Source organism: Vitis vinifera, chromosome 2 (assembly GCF_030704535.1).
Source record: "Vitis vinifera cultivar Pinot Noir 40024 chromosome 2, ASM3070453v1".
Classification (NCBI taxonomy): domain Eukaryota; kingdom Viridiplantae; phylum Streptophyta; class Magnoliopsida; order Vitales; family Vitaceae; genus Vitis; species Vitis vinifera.
In genome coordinates this window covers 9889794-9906210 of record NC_081806.1, presented here as the reverse complement: position 1 = coordinate 9906210, position 16417 = coordinate 9889794, and the positions used below count along the sequence as shown (strand labels likewise).

The following is a 16417-nucleotide window of genomic DNA, read 5'->3' as shown; positions in this document are numbered from 1 at the left end:
GTCAAAGATCACACCAGTCTTGACTTGGAATTCAAATCAGTCAGAAAGCACAAGTTTCTTGCCCAAGAAAGGAAACGCAAACTCATGGCATGGTACTTGACACATAAGAAGATGCAATATACAGCAGCATTCAAAGAGATTCTTTAATACTATTAGAAATATATTTAGAGATCAAATAAGTACCATCAATTAAGGTGCCCCGGGAAGCACATGATGGAAGAATTCTGTCCCACAACAGTTAAAAGACACTCTTCAGGTACATATCCGTTCCATATAATGACCAAACCTTTGGATATTTCAGAGGGAAAAACAACACCTTTCCAAGAAAACACAGCATATTCTAATAAGGGAGCTATCAGCAGGAGATACAAAGATAAGTTAATCTAAATACATTGCACAATCCATATTTATTTGCAGTAAACTTAAGCAATGTCAACCACCGACTATGGTAACACACCACAAGAAAAAGCTCCATTAATTATGCTAATTACCACGTCTCAATTCAACAAGTCATAGATAATCTTCACTGACAATATAATAAAAAATAAAAAATAAAAACTACTGGCAGTTCCCATAAACCTAAAAACCTAACATCATTTAGCCAGGCCCATCATATTCACAAATTGATGTCGACTCATTTCTGGAAAATAACCATTTAAGCTCTTGTCTTCAAACACATAAGAACACCTGCAGTTAAACCAACATACCATATTCAAAAATAAATGTACTAGGGTGAATTAGAGGCTCCCAGAACTTTCCAGCTCCTGCTTTGGCGCTTCAAGATCACATGATGTTTTTGATGGAACCTACAAAGCATAGACAGAAAGATTTGTTCAAATGGAAGAAAAAACGGCCAGATTTCACAAGTAGTCCAAAAGATTAAAACAATTATCAACTCAAATATAAGAGGTGGAAACAGGGAAAGGTTCCCAAAATTAACGCTCCTGCTGGAACAGCTATTACCATCTGAAGCAATGTTGTCTGAAATCATTTCCAATGATTGATTTTCTTGGAAGTAACCAAATCCACCTCAGGTATGAAGCATTGACATCATGTAAACAAAATTATTTCAGTGGAAGGAGGAAGAAATGTATTTTTCTTACTCACCTTCTGTGGCAGCATCTTATTCAATGGGAAGTAAGATCATGCAGGGCAATTACTTTAGTAGCTAAATACAAGAATATTGAAATATCTTAAATGGATTTTATTTAAGCCTGATCTAAAATAACGAAGCTTCGTCTTGTTTATGTCTTTTGTCCTATAAAGAATTGTATACAGATGTAGATACAAAAACTTCAAATTCTGTTTCAGAAAGAATGGAATCAATTTATTTTCATATGCAATTCACTGCTAGTTAGTAAATCCTGATCATGCAGCAACAATCTATTTGAGCCCTTTATCATGTTTACATGTCTTTTGCCTATAGGAAGGATCCTATGCAGATGCCTATGTGTAACGAATACTTTGAACTCTATTTTAGAAAGAATCATGTCCTTATTTTCCATCTATGATATCTGATATACAAGGGTATTCCTAAAGTAAATCCTATCAGGCAGATACCAGTTGCTTGATCTCAATATATAATCTTAAGATTAACTTGTGATGGTGAATATGTGATCCCAGTCTGCTATCCAATGAACTACGGCATCCTCTATTCCACACCCAAGAAGTTAAAAATAATTCACATGATAGAAGAAGTTTTAGAGGATAAATCCTCGAATATCAGATTTATTCCGAAATGAGTTATGAGCTAAATGTTTATTTTTCCAAAATAAATGATTTGTTAAAAAGGAGAAAGGAATTCTACGATGTCAACAAAACTGGGTCCAATTTCTCACACCAGAAAACCATATTGATTAAAGGGACAAGTCACCTCCAAACTAAAGGAAAATTTTCTTACCCCATGCACTCTGTGGATAGCCAAAATCATCCACAACTTATAGAAGAAAAGCCCTACAACTTTTGGATTTGGGTGCAATAACACCACAATGGATCATCACTCTTGCTGAAAGAGATGGATACCTAAAATCTGGGAACTATACAGACATGCAACATTCATTTTTGTATTTTTCTAATCAGGTCAGACATGCAATATTCTTAGTGAGTATTGTGTGTAATTTAAATGCACGATCCCTTAAAACAACTTATTCTTGTATATAAAATATGTTTCCCACATTTTTTAGCAAAACTAAATCCCATGACTTTCATTGCAGGGTTTGTGAGTTTGCAAGACACCATCATGTACCTTTTCTAATAAAAAAATGCAAAACAAACTTCTGTTTTTAGTTTAATATACACAGATGTTTGGGCACCCTCTAAAATTCCAAATATTTCGGGGTCTAGATGATTTGTTACCTTCATTAATGACTACACTATAGTTCCACTTTCCCATTATTCTACAAATTGGTTTGTACCCAATTTGGTACCAAAATCCATACTTTAAGGTCAGATAGTGAGAGGATATACTTCAATCATGATCTTGTCACTTATCTCCAAAATGAAGGCATTGTGCATCAATCTTCATGTATACCCCACAACAAAATACGATAGCAAAGAGGAAAAAATAGACATATCTTGGAAGTTGCTAGGTCTTTATTTTTTCAAATGAATGTTTCAAAATCATGTTGGAGGGAAGCCATTTTGACTACATTCCTCATAAATCAAATGTCTTCTTGAATCCTTGGCTTCAAATACCTCATAACAGTACTCTCTTCTTTTCCCAACTTTAAGGGTATAAATATTGGGTGGTGTATCCTTCATTCACAATCCCAAACAATCTAGAGATAAACTCATAAACTTAACCCAAGAGCTCTTAGGTGTGTCTTTCTTGGATATTAATCCACTCAAAAGGGATATAAATGCTACCACCCTCCAACAAAAAGATCATATTATCACCATGGATGTCACCTTCTTTGAATGTCAACCCTATATTTTACACCTATCTTAAGGGGGAGGTTGGAAGAATTGAAGATAAGCTGTAGAAATTTTTCCTAGGAATGGTAGGAATGCGGGATGTGTCCTTCCAAAATCGGATGATGTGCCAAATGCCTCTACCTTAGATTTCACATCAATTTTCCCTATTGTCCAAGATTTTTCAGCCCCATAATGATCAAATTTTACACCAATATTCTCTGTAGTTTCAAATGTTCTAACCTTGGATCCCTCTGATGAATCAGCCAGTAAACATGAGAAATTCCAGCAGATTTTTTTTGAAGCAATGCTAAACTATGAGAAAATTTTAGAAGATTTTCCCATTGGGATTCCAACCAATGAACATGAGAAGTAGCTTAAGGAAAGGGAACACATGCGAACAGCATACACTTTTAGTTTACGCTACCAGAAAACACCTTTAAACTAAAAGTGTATTCGAGGAAAGGACAATCTAAAGCATCATCTCATATCCCATCATCCAACCATGAATCAAGTAATGAAAATATTCATTCTAATTTCTATGATGATTTGAGTTAGTCCATTGCATTAAGAAAAGGCACTACAAAATGCACTCTACATCCTATTTCAAATTTTACCTCATTGCATCGTTTATTTTCTACATACCAAGCATTTATTACCCAAATGTCTTCTATTGAAATTTCCGGCCAAGTTTTTATGGAGCTCAAAAGTCCCTTCAAAGGTTAAGGCCCTCGCTTGTTAGTAGCACATGGGAAGGTAAACACTAATGACAAGTTGCAATTGAGAAGACCCTACAAAGCCCTCTATCCTCAATGGTGCATTCTTTGCAAAGGAAATGGAGAGTCGATTGACCACCTTTTTCTTCATTGTCCCGTTACCATTGGACTTTGGCACATGTTGTTCAATCTAGTAGGTTTGATTTGGGTCCCTCCAAGGAGACTTGAGGACATGTTGGTTATTTCTTTTAAAGGCTTAGGGAACTCATTAAGAGGCAAGACACTTTGGCAAATTGCTTGCCTTACTTTGATTTGGATGGTGTGGCAAGAAAGAAACAATAGGATCTTTGAGGATAAAGGGAGAACGGAAGAGATAGTTTGGGATTTGATCCGGTTTTATTCTTCTCTATGGGCTTCTTGTACTGAAGCTTTTAGAGGAGTTCCTCTAAGCATTCTACAACTCAATTGGATTGGGGTTTGCGTTTCAAGAGTTTGAAGATTGATAGGGTTTCTTTTGTTTTTAGAGTTCTATTGTTGGGAGTTTTTCCTTGGTATTTGTGTAGGAAGGACCTCTCATCCTTCCCTTGGTTTTTTCCTCTTTCTATTGTCTCTTTTTTCTCTCCTGTATTTGTTCTTTTATTAATATAATCTTCTTCGTTTCTGATCAAAAAAAATAAAAAATGTCTTCTATTGAAATTCAAAACACAGTCTAAGAGGCAATTAGACAAAAGAATTAGAGGAAAGCAATTAATGATGAGATGCATGACTTAGAAAAAGAATGACACACAGGATATGATTGGGGTTCCCAAAGGGGGGAAAATAGTAAGTTGTTGTAAGTAGATTTTCACAATTAAATACAAGGCTGATGGGGTAGTAAAAGGGTATAAGTCTAGCTTGGTAGCCAAGGAATTCACCCTAACTTATAGTATTGACTACCAAGAGACTTTTATACCTGTAGAAAAAAATAAACACTATTCATACCTATTGTATTTAGCTGCTAATCTTGACTACATCTTGCAGCAATTTCATATGACAATACTTTCTTACATGAAGACTTAGAAGAGCTATACAAGGATAACCCACCTAAGTTTGATGACAAGGTTTGGAAGAACAAAGTTTGCAAACCTACTAAGAAGCCCCTTTATGAACATAAAGGGTCCCCAAGACCCATGGTTTGGGAGATTCATATATTCAATGATAAAGTATTTCCTTTGGTAAGCTAACTGCCTTGACAATTTATATGGATGACATTACCGTTACTAGAAATGATGAGGGGAAAATTCAAAGACTAAAACTTATCTGCCCAATGAATTTGAGATCAAGGATCTATGGAGTCTAAAGTATTTCCTCACGATTGAAGAGGCACACTCAAAAGGAGGAATGTCTATTTCCCCACAAAAATATACCCTTGATTTGCTAAGGGAAACAAGGATGCTAGGGTGTAAACCAACAAACAAAGACTCCAATTCAGCAAAATCATAAACCATGAGGGAAAATGGAGGATGATATCATAGACTGCAGCCTATATCAAAAATTAGTAGAGAAATTAATTTATTTATCTCACACCCGACCAGACATTGCAAACAGCATAGTTGTAGTAAGCCAATTCATGCATTCACCACATGAATCTCACATGAAGGTAACATACAAAATCCTACGTCATCTAAAGTCTACACCAAGCAAGGAAATCTTATTTCAAAAGAATGGAAATATAAAATTTGAAGCTTACGATGATGCTAATTAGGCTAGATCAATTGTCGATAAAAGGTCAATTTGTACCTTCTTAAAAGGAAATCTAGTTACTTGAAAAGTTAAAAAGCAACAAGTAATTTTTTTCCCCCAATAGACAAAATAAGGATATATATTAAAAGCACCTGATAAAGAGCACACCAAAGTCCACATAATGTATACAAAATGCGCATCAAATGAACAAAAGTAAAGAAAGCCAACAAAAAACAATTGTTCTATCCTTAATTAGCACCCAACCAATCAACAAAGCCTATCATGGTCATAGAACAATCATCTATGAACATCTAATCCCAATCCAAAAAGACACACATAATGGAGGACTTGATTGCCTTTTTTTTTTTTTTTTTTGATAGATAAAAAAGATGTATATATAGAAAAGAGAAAGCACCAAAAGCAATGCCCTCAGAGTATACAGGGAGTATACAAAAGAAGCCAAAAGGCTCAAACCAAAGGGGAAGGGATAGAAACAAAAAACATCACTTGCCCTTAGAGTCTAACCAATCAATGAAGCTTACAAGCGAAGAAGGGCTCAAAACTATAGACATCCTAACCCAAGACCAAAGATTACATACAAAAGAATTTTTCAATCTTTGAAGCGAAAGCTCCTCATTACCAAACGCTAACATATTCATTTCCTTCCAGACTGTCCAAAATATACATAAAGGGTCCATTTGCCAAGCCTTTTTACAAGCTTTCCCCACAAAAGCCACATGTCACCCAAGAAGAGTTTCTTTCACTAAACAAGAAAGAATCCAAGTCACACCAAAGAGGGAGAAGAGAAAATTCCACAGAACCAGAGTCTTTGCACAATGAAGAAGGTGATCCACCGTCTCTACTTCAGAAAGGCATAGAAAACACTTATTTGCCAACGAGTGTCCCCTCCTTTGAAGTTGGTCCAAAGTTGAGAGTTTCCCCTAAGAAGCCTCCCAAGCAAAGAAAGTCACCTTAGGAGGCACACTCGCCCTCCAAATACCACCACTAGGGAACAAAGGAGAATCTTAGGCTCCAAGATAGAATAAAGGGACTTGACCGTAAAGGTGCCACACCTTGAAGCTATCCAAATCACTCTATCTTCCACCTCCTTTTGCACCCTAAAAGCTTAGATCTTCTGCAAAAAAAGGCTCCACCAACTCTACCTCCCAATCATTAAACGCCCTTGAGAAAAGAGGGGTCTAACCGCCCCCATCATCATCAAGGTTCCAAACATCCGACACCAAGCTTCATTAGACAAAGAAATGGAAAATAAGGGGACTCACAAAGTGGCTCATCTCCACACCACTTGTCCATTCAAAATCTCACTCTCTACCCATTACCCACTTGGTAGGCCAACCTATCACTCAAATAAATCCACTCCTTCCTAATTGTTTTCCACAATCCCACAACATACCTCTCACTCACTGCACGGGAGCACCATCCCCCATCTTCTTCACCATACTTGTGACTGATGACTTTTCCACTTGCTTAAGAAAGTTATATTCATCAAAGCTAGATTTCTCACACCCAAACCACCTTTCATTTTTACCAAGCAAATCATGTTCCACCTAACAAGATGCGGTTTCTGCACAAGAGCTCCACCACCCCAAAGAAAATCCATCTGAATCTTCTCCAATCTCAGCCTCACTTTTCTTGGCATACAAAAAAGGGACATGAAATAGATAGGCATGCTAGATAAAGTGCTTCGGATTAGAGTGAGTCTCCCCCCTTTTGAGATATACTGTCTCTTCCACATTGGTAGCCTTTTTCGAAACCTCTCTTCAACACCATCCCACACCACCACTGATTTGAAGGGGGCCCCCAAAGGCATACCCAAATAGCAAAAAGGGAGACCACCCACATTACACCCCAACTCCAAGGCCAAGTCCTTTATATTATGCACCCTGCCCACCGGAATTAACTCGCTTTTCTCCAAATTGATTCTCAAACCCGAGCAAGCCTTAAACCACATGAGAAGTCAGCTTAGATAAGTCATCTGGTCTTGAGACGCCTCACCAAATACCAATGTATCATCAACAAATAACAAGTGCGAGATTAGAATCCCCTCACCACTCCTCCCTCTCACCCTCCAACCAGATAAGTAGCCCCCACTAATAGCCCTCCTCAATAGACAACTAAACACCTCCACGGCTATCATGAACAAATGGAGGACTTGATTGCTTGTTCTGATTGTTTTGCATCTTCGAAAGTTCTCCTGTTTCTTTTCATCCAAAGCATCCAAAAAGGGCACAAGGCAAACTTTCCACCACTTTTTCCACACAAGAGAGCAATGCCAACTCAATAAAGTTCCTCTTATAGAGGAGTACAAAAACAAAGTCACATCGAATAAGGAAAAACTCAACTGTCATAGGATTCTCGCTATGGAACAATTCAATAAAGATGAAAAGATTTGAGAACTACTCTAAATAAAGATCATTCTTATAGACCTTGGCATCACTTTGAAAGAACCCATAAAGCCATATTGTGATAACAAAGTTGCTATAAATGTAGCTCATAACCTCATTCATCATGACCAAACTAAGCATGTGAAGATAGATTACTCCATACATCACCTCTTGCAAATAGCTGGCACACATATTAACAAGGCCTACATAGTCCACATTTTATGCAATCTTAAACATGCTGAGGATGCAAAATATCTTTGCATCAGCTTGAGAAGTGTTAAAAGAATAGCCCAAAAATCAGCAAATTATTTTGGGTAAATTGTTGTATGAAGATCCACATGTATTCTTATTATTTTTTCCTGCCATATATTTTTCTTTTCTTGCAACAGTTGACATGAAAAAAATTTGTACCAAGAAATCTTGGTAAATTCCATAATATACCTTAGAAATCAAGTTGCCTAATATAAGGAATCTTGTCAACTCTTCTTTTGTGTGTATATTATAAATCAGAATGCAAGGGAATACAAGGAAAATTGCCTTTTTTCGAACACAAAGTATGTTGTAGGGTGTTGGGTTTTTTTGGAGAGTTCTATGAGCCAAGCTCTTTTGAAGGAGGCTTAAATGTCACATTTCTAGTGTGAGTTCATAAGAAAGGGGACCATAGGATCTAAAATATTTTAATTTAAAATTTTGGTTTTACCTATAAAAAAAAAAGGATCTAAAATATTTTAAACCAATTAGTTCAATGGGTGAGTTATATAAGCTTCTAGCAAAATTCTTGGCTAAAACAATACAAAAAGTGGTGGGAAAAGTGATTTCTGTTCATTAACATATTTTTGTTGAGGGTAAAAAAGTTTTAGCCACGGTCTTTACAAAAATGAGGTCATAGATTCAAAGGCTAATGAGCAACACCAATGGCATTATTTATAAACTAGATATTGAGAAGGCACATAATCATGTCAAACAATCAATCTCTTTAGCTCACTTCTCTATCCTAGACTCTTAGTTAATGGGATCCCATCTGGTTTTTTCCAAAGTTCTAGGAGTTTAGAGCAAAGATACCCTCTCTCTCCATACCTCTTCATTATGGAGGTTGTTTGCTAATGTGGACAAACTAGTTGTTGCTATGGGCAGCAATGTAGGGGAGCTCCCAACTACTTAATTGGTCTGCCTTTGGGCATCCCTTACAAATCATCAAGGGTATAGGATGCAATGGAGAAAAGATTTAATAAAAACTTGCTATGTGGAAAGGACAATACCTCTCAAAAGGAGGAAGGTTCACTCTAAAAGAAGTCCTTTATTTAATTTGTTCGATCTACTCCATGTCATTATTTATCATTCCTCAAATGGTGAGCCTAAAATTAGAGAAGATCCAAAAAGATTTCTTTTAGGGAAAGAGCTTAAGAAAAAAGCTCATTCAGTAAATTAGCAGATTGTTTGCATTGACAAGAAGAATGGAGACCTTGGTATAAGAAAACGGTTCATTCTCAACAAGGCTCTTCTCAGCAAATGAAGTTGGAGATCCACTAGCAAGAAGGAATACTTTGGAAGGGGTGATTATAGGGAAGTTTAGTGAAGAAAAGGGAGGATGGTGTTGTAGGGGCATGGGATTTTTTTCCCTTTTTTTTAATAGGTAAAAGCAATTGTATTAAGAGTGCCTAAAAAAAGCAGCCAAATGTATACACGATGTATACAAGGCACCTAGGCCAAAAAGAAGAGGGATACATAAAAAACAACACCATCACCTTCCTTGCAACCCAACCAATCAATGAAATCAAATAAAGACGACAAGCTAATAGGGCGGGGTTGTAAAAGGCAATTAGAAGTGGGTGAGAAATTTGTAACAATAGAACAGGTTTCATGGTGGGTAATGGACTGAAGGTTAAATTTTGGAAAGATATATAGAGTGGTGGGTCATCATTAAGAGATTCCTTCCCTACATTGTTTAGTATATCCATTGCCAAAGGCCAATGAGGTATCAAAGCAAGCTGGGGAGGAGGCTTTTGGAACCCTTGTTTTTCAAGACCAATCTATGACTAGGAGCTTCATCACATGCAATTTTCTATTTGAAGAATACATGCAGAGGCAATTTGAAGGGATGAGAAATGTAGTATGGTTTGGGTGGAATTTAAGTGTGGTAATTTCTCTCTTTGTGTACAAGAACAATAGAGCCATTCCCCCACAAGCAAAGCCTGGAACCCACGGATACCAATAAAGGGTGGCTTCTCTGCATGAGAAGCAGTTTAGAGGATCTTGACGCTAGACCAACTCAAAAGGAGGGAATAGATATTTTTCCATTAGATGTTATACTGCAAAGTATAAGAAGAAATGGTTGATCGTATTCTCCTTCATCGCTCAAAAGTAAAAATCCTATAATGGTTGGTTTGCTCTTTGTTTGGTACAGCTTGGGTAATATACTCTTCAGTAAGAAGACCTCTCTTGTGTTGGGAAGAGATCATTTGAAACAATTGATTAGACAAACCAAGCAATCAAAGTCTCCTTTATGTACAATTTTTCAAAGCAAGTTAAAGTGTACATAGAAAACTTCTCAATATACATGATAAACTTTGTTGATTGACTTAGCTCAAAGTAGGGGGAGGGAGTTGTTTTTTGTTTCTCTCTTCCTTTTTCTTTGCCTTTTGGGATCTTTGTATACATGCATATACTTTAGTGCACCCATTTAGGCATTGTTAATATATTTGTGGCTTGTCCATCAAAAAGGGTCCCTTAGGAAGAAGGATATAAAAGCATTTAAAACAAAGCAACAATGATTTAAATATAAATAAATAATATATAGCGTGTTGTCATACATTTAGTAATTACAAGCATCTGATCATGTAGACTAAGGGGTCTATCATCCATGAAGTCAAAATATATAGTAACCCAAATATCTCATTAACATACAGAAATTACTGCCTTAGATCTTCACATTATTTATCTAAGTTGCAATTTAAAAAGAACAAATTATATAGAAGGAATCCTTAACTCACAAATAACCTCACAAAATCCAAAAATCTCCACACTAATAGAGCCAAATTGTACCCTCACCTTGCACTGAAGATGGGTTATTGTGGACTTCAACAAAGTGTCTCCAACTATCAACCTCAACTTTTTAACAAAATCAGCCCGACTTATCTTCTTCCGCTGATAAAATGTCAAAATAGAGAATAATACAAGCATTAGATAGTTTACAACAAACACAGACTATAGAAATAAACAGATAATTGTGTTAATGAACCTACCCTAAATAGTTCATATTGGGTATCAACTAGCTGCATATCTTTTAGAGGAACCTTCTTTGAGATAGCTGCAAACAACATAGGGAATGGCATCCAAGGGGATTTAGGAACCCTCAGAGTGCTTGAACCCAAAGTGGTAGCTTTTCCAAGCGATCTTCCTAAACTTGGAGTTGGATGAGAATCATTTCCCTAAGAAATAACACATGTTAACAGTTAAATGACAACCCAATAGAGGAGTGGCTAAAAGCTTCAAACAGATGTCATCAAGTGGTCAATTAAACAACAAATTTTTAGCAATAATATAAGGGGTAGAAGCTAAAAACCTGGCCACCGACAATATATGAACAAGTGAATATAATCATGTACAGCAATGGACGATCATCTTGACACTCTAGCATGAACACTTGTGTTCAATATGCATAATGTCCATTATCATACAGCATCCTAGTCAGCTATATATTTTGTCACTAGGCCTAAACAATGCACAGTAACACTTTTCAAAGTCTCCTTGTGCGCAACTAGTTGCTCAACAGAGCCAAGGCATCAGGCTCTCAATTCAGTGTGAGATTTTTCAGACCTGTACCTTCTGCATGAAGAAAAGAACCACAGCAAACACCAAAGAACCTATAGCCAGGCAGGGAAGGTCAAACTATATCAAATTATTTTGATAAACCCAAATATATAATTGAAAATACCACATCATAGTGTTAAGAAATAATTAGTTAACTACGTAAATGGCACTTGAAAGAAGGGGCATTGTACCTTTACTAGGATGCAAGTTATAGAAGACCAAAACAAAAAACAGGCAATGCTGCAGTGAAATATGAAACTAGCTTACTTCCAATGCAGCCAATCCTTAAATTCCAGCAGACAGTAGATTTTTTTTCCGGACCTTTTCGATCTCTTAATTATAGGTTCATAATTGCTGAATTCAATTCTTCCCGGCATGCCATTTATTTTAGCCACTCGCTGCATTTCCTTTTAATTATTTATCACATTCAGCTAATGTCATCTCTGATAAGCATTCGTTATGTTTTGCATTCAAATATCAGTTAATTATCATAACTTCATTCAATTCTTTCTAATGTCAAGACATTTGAAGAACATGCACACATGCAATCCTGACTTACATTTGAAATGTAGTAGTTCTTCTCTCTTACATTTTTTGTCACTGTTATAACATCTCTGAACTTTCATTAAATTGTTCATACTTATTCAGAACACTCACTACATATTCTGGTATAATTACTATTTGAAATCCCATGTCAAAATGCTAGCAGTAGAACACAAAACTGTCCAGAACACACTGCTCAATATTACAACCACCATATCTGGCCTAAATCCCATGTCAACATACTAGCATTAGGAGAACATAGAAATGTCCAGAACAAACTGCTCGATATTATGACCCTCATATCTGGCTAAACAAGAGGTCTCAAAGTATTCTCTATCTTTTTAATTGTTGCTCACAACACTTCATAAAAAACAACTGAAAACACCTCAAATTTGTTCTAAAGACAACTTGTTTTCAGAACAAATTCTCAAAACACCATTTGCTATCAAAAGTTTATCAAAACAGGCCCTTATCGGCTTTTTTCCCAATCTCATGGTTTTTAGTTATTATCTGCTACCTAGGCAGCAAAAAATGAAATAAAAACAAAACATAGTACACAATAGAAAGGTGAAATATCAAACCCAAAGAAGAACAGAACACAAACAATTCATTCTAAGTGCAACACTCACCAAACCAACTGGGTGCAAACCCAACTTTGAATGGCCTTGAGACTGCCCTTGACAAGTAGTAACCCCTGAAATGTCATAATTGCTCTCATTTCCAATAAGATATCCTGCAGAAACAATGACAAGTACTAGCTCAAGCACTTAAAGTGTTCCAGAAAAGTAGAACCATAATTTGCGAGTCTTCTTCTAACTTGGGGCTGGCTTTATGGATTAGTTTGCATGTAGGAAGCCTACCCTACAGGTTTTTACATTTAAACTAGAACTTAAGCATCAATAGGCAAGCAAAAAAAAACACAACCTCCTCTATTTACCCTTCCCCTCCACCCCTAGCCCCCATACCCCCAGCCAAAAAGTAGACTAATTAATTTATGATCTTAGAGATTTCTTTGTTGATGCTTCAGCCAAGATATGATAAATTGATTGAGTAGCATGACAGCGCATAGGACATATGAGATACCATTGAATCCTAACAAGAGAAAAAAAAACGTAAAGTTAATCACCAAACAAACAGATAACCTAAAGGGGTAAAACATCACCTTCAGCACCAACCCTGGAAGAAACCTTGAAACTAACAACATATTCAGGATAGATGTGTGTGTTCATGTTCATATTCCATATTATATAATGTTTCGGATTTTGAAGATCATCTACTCCACTGTCAAAATTCTCACTACTGGGATGACATTGTCCAGATCCAGGATGAACAAGCTCCATATTTCCCATTATAACACGACATAATACGATGTGCTGTACTCCATTTTCGTCAACATCACAATAATTTACACTGCAAAGCAAACAAAATCTGAATCCTTATCTAAAAGCAAATTAGAAAAAGATTGAATAGATATTAATTATGATAACAATGAAGTAATGATGGTAATAAAAAAGAAAGGAAGACATTCAACCATGGACAACCCCTCAAAGGCAAGTGACCAAAAATTCACTGCAGATCTTTACCGAATCACTACCGAGTAAAGATCTTATTGACCTAAGGAGACCCAATTGGGAGGCTCTGAGCCCTGCTTTGTGGTTTTAGAAGTTTTTCCTCTTTTCTCTAGCATCACTGCTCTTTGGGGACATGGCTAGCTCACCCAGGAAGAAGAATTCAATTTTTGTATAGGAAAGAAGATCAGATCATTATTTTTTCAACATTAAGGTCTAATCATTATTATAGATTCACACCTGCAACTTCCAGAATATATCTAAACTAACAGATCAGAAAAGAAAATTCAAACCTGGGATATGAGAAGTTTGCAGCTGTTAGATGAACACCAATGCCATATACAGGCTTCACTTTGGACGGTCTACAATGCCCAAGCCCATACATCATGATACTAGATAGTGCTTCTTTAGAAGCAGCAAGCCAAGCATATTTAACATTTGCATCAGCACGATACTTGCTAGTGATTTCAATCTGCTTCTGAAAAAGCTCTAGTCGAGCTTCCATTGAAGCACTAGAGCCCCGGTATACCTCAATTATGTCTGCACTAATGAGCGAGTTCATGCCACTAGTAAACATGTCCCTCACAGTATCAAAATCCAAACTTCCATGGCTTGATCCAATCCTACTGATTAAATTTCCCTCTATCTGTTGATTTTCTCCAACAGCCTCATCCACTTTTACATCAGACATTTTATTGCTATCCTCAACTTCAACATCAAATCGGTTGCTAGCAGGTTTTTTACCAATCAGAAAATGCTTATCAAGAGCATTTGACTCTCCACTACATTCCTCCAATTTAGAGTGACCAACTCCTTTTATGTCAATCTCAAGTTGCAATTTGATATCATGAGACCCATAAGGCTCCCCAAAAAAGAGCTGTTGATCTTTACCATATTCATGCCTGCAGCAGTAATGAATTTCATCTTCCCCTGAGAAAGTTTCTGGAATGAAGCAGTTACCAGCTTCATCAATCCAAGCAATAGGTTGCTGTAAACCTGTTTTCATATCTACCCGTACCATGTGCATGAAGTCTAGCATAAAGCAATTACCATTGAGTTCAACCTCAGTATATGACTTCCTGACCTGAAAATCTTTCCTCACCAAGGTAATGATATTTTGAGGGAAATCTTTCCAGTCACCATTTACATAAAACATTATGCGTTGTGGCAGCTCAGTTTTCATAAAATTTGAATAACCTTTAAGCAAAGATTTTTCAAAATTAGGCCCATAATTCATTCTATACCCATCTAATTTTCTCCGCTTGCAAAGCCTATTTTTCTTTGAGTTCAAAGCAGATAAGTGTGCTGCATACTGAGCCGCCCGCTTCCTCTTCCAGCCAACCACAATTCTGCTTTTACTATCCAATACCTTTTCGAGTTTTGTTTCCATTTCTACACTGTATGCAAGCAATCCCTATCCACAGATTTAACCCCAACAGTTCAGATACAAAGTAATGTACAATCCTACAGTTGGATACCTTTTCTCAGACAAAGCACACCACTGAAGATAACTGAAAACCCCTGAACAATAAAAACTAATCAATTACACTATGTGGGATAACATAGGAAAATCATTTTTTTTTATGAGAAAGCATAAAAGTATTTGCAGAAATTAGTGATCAAAAATCAACATCAAAGGACATCCAGTCCACAAAAAAAAAATAGAAATTACAGACGGATACATGATTCATATGTGCAACACAGTGCATGTGAGATGATGGTGCAATGGTTGTGAAGGAGGTGGTTGTGATGGTTTTAGGAACATGGCAGTCCTATGGTAGCAAAATGATGCCAGAGGTGATGATGCACTAGTACGGGAATGAGGTTGTTGCTACAGTGCAATATCATTAGAAGCAGTCATCAAGTAATAGCAGTGTAGCACAACAGAGAATAAGGTGGCACAGATTAAAAAGCTCAATCATGATTATTTCTTATTAGAGTGTGCCTCCAACAGAAAGATTATCAGTCAATGCAAATGTCAACTACCTATAGCAACATAATGATCAAGAGTCCAATAATAAAGAAAATGTATACTGCATACATACCTAGTGATGCAGTCAGCTGCCATTCTGTACATGTTCATATTCTCTCCAACCATAATGCAAGCCATAGAAGAAGTGTAGTTTCCTTTGTCACTCTACAGTTAGAAACAAAGTTGCTCCTAAGACAAAAGAATAAAATAGAAAACTTCTATGGCTACTTGAAAAGCTTATGCAATTCCCGAAGTAAAGAAAAGTCTGATCTCTAAAAATTCCCTGCTCTGTTTTATCAACAAAGTCAAAGCCCCTAAATCCCCAGTTTGATTGCTAAGGGAATGCAAGAAAAAGGAGGTCAAAAAGTCTAATTTTCAATTTTCTTTATTCAGGACCATAGAAAATCAAAACCCCCATTCAATGCACTTGAGCATAATTCAACTACCAGTAGATTTCAAGTTCCAGTTCCAGCAGGATCTAAAAACAAAAAAGAAAAACAAAATACCTATTCAAGAAAAGAACATAAAATATAACACTCAGAATTCAATTTTTTTTCTTGTCTCCAACTGTTTCGCATGATTGGCAAAAAAATTTCCCCCAAAAATGGATATTTCCCTTCAAAGTTCAAGGAAAATTTATCAATTTATCTCCAATTGCCCTAAGGGGAAAAGAACCTCTTCAAAATTTGAAATTAATTTTCTTAGGAAAAATTTCCCTGTGAAACAAGCAGAGACTTGATTTTCGTTAGACCACAAAACTAATTGCACCAT

At 36.4% G+C, this 16417-nt stretch overlaps 1 protein-coding gene across 3 annotated transcripts; it reads right to left on the bottom strand.

Moving 5' to 3' along the window:
- Nucleotides 1–444: 444 nt before the first annotated feature.
- Nucleotides 445–15195, bottom strand: LOC100260925 (inactive poly [ADP-ribose] polymerase RCD1). Of its 3 annotated transcripts, XM_019224729.2 has the most exons (6): nt 13968–15195; nt 13269–13516; nt 12736–12839; nt 10996–11181; nt 10802–10897; nt 445–806 (listed from the first exon to the last, which is right to left on the bottom strand). In XM_019224729.2, the coding sequence occupies exons 1-6, from the start codon at nt 15062–15064 to the stop codon at nt 738–740; spliced, it is 1800 nt and encodes a 599-aa protein (XP_019080274.1). In that variant the 5' UTR covers nt 15065–15195; the 3' UTR covers nt 445–737. The 3 variants fall into 3 exon arrangements, with proteins under 3 accessions (XP_019080274.1, XP_059590474.1, XP_019080275.1); XM_059734491.1 differs by lacking the exon at nt 445–806 and having other exon boundaries at nt 10628–10897; XM_019224730.2 differs by lacking the exons at nt 445–806; nt 10802–10897; nt 10996–11181 and adding an exon at nt 11188–11616.
- Between the last annotated feature and the right edge of the window lie 1222 nt (nt 15196–16417).

What these genes read in the sequence shown, in the direction of transcription:
- LOC100260925 (XM_059734491.1), bottom strand. Translation starts at nt 15,064, where the DNA reads ATGGAAACAAAACTCGAAAAGGTATTGGATAGTAAAAGCAGAATTGTG. An exon ending in GCAAACTTCTCATATCCCAG is followed by an intron (nt 13,517 to 13,967) that starts GTTTGAATTTTC and finishes TTTGCTTTGCAG; the next exon opens with TGTAAATTATTGTGATGTTG. An exon ending in CCCAATATGAACTATTTAGG is followed by an intron (nt 10,898 to 10,995) that starts GTAGGTTCATTA and finishes ACATTTTATCAG; the next exon opens with CGGAAGAAGATAAGTCGGGC.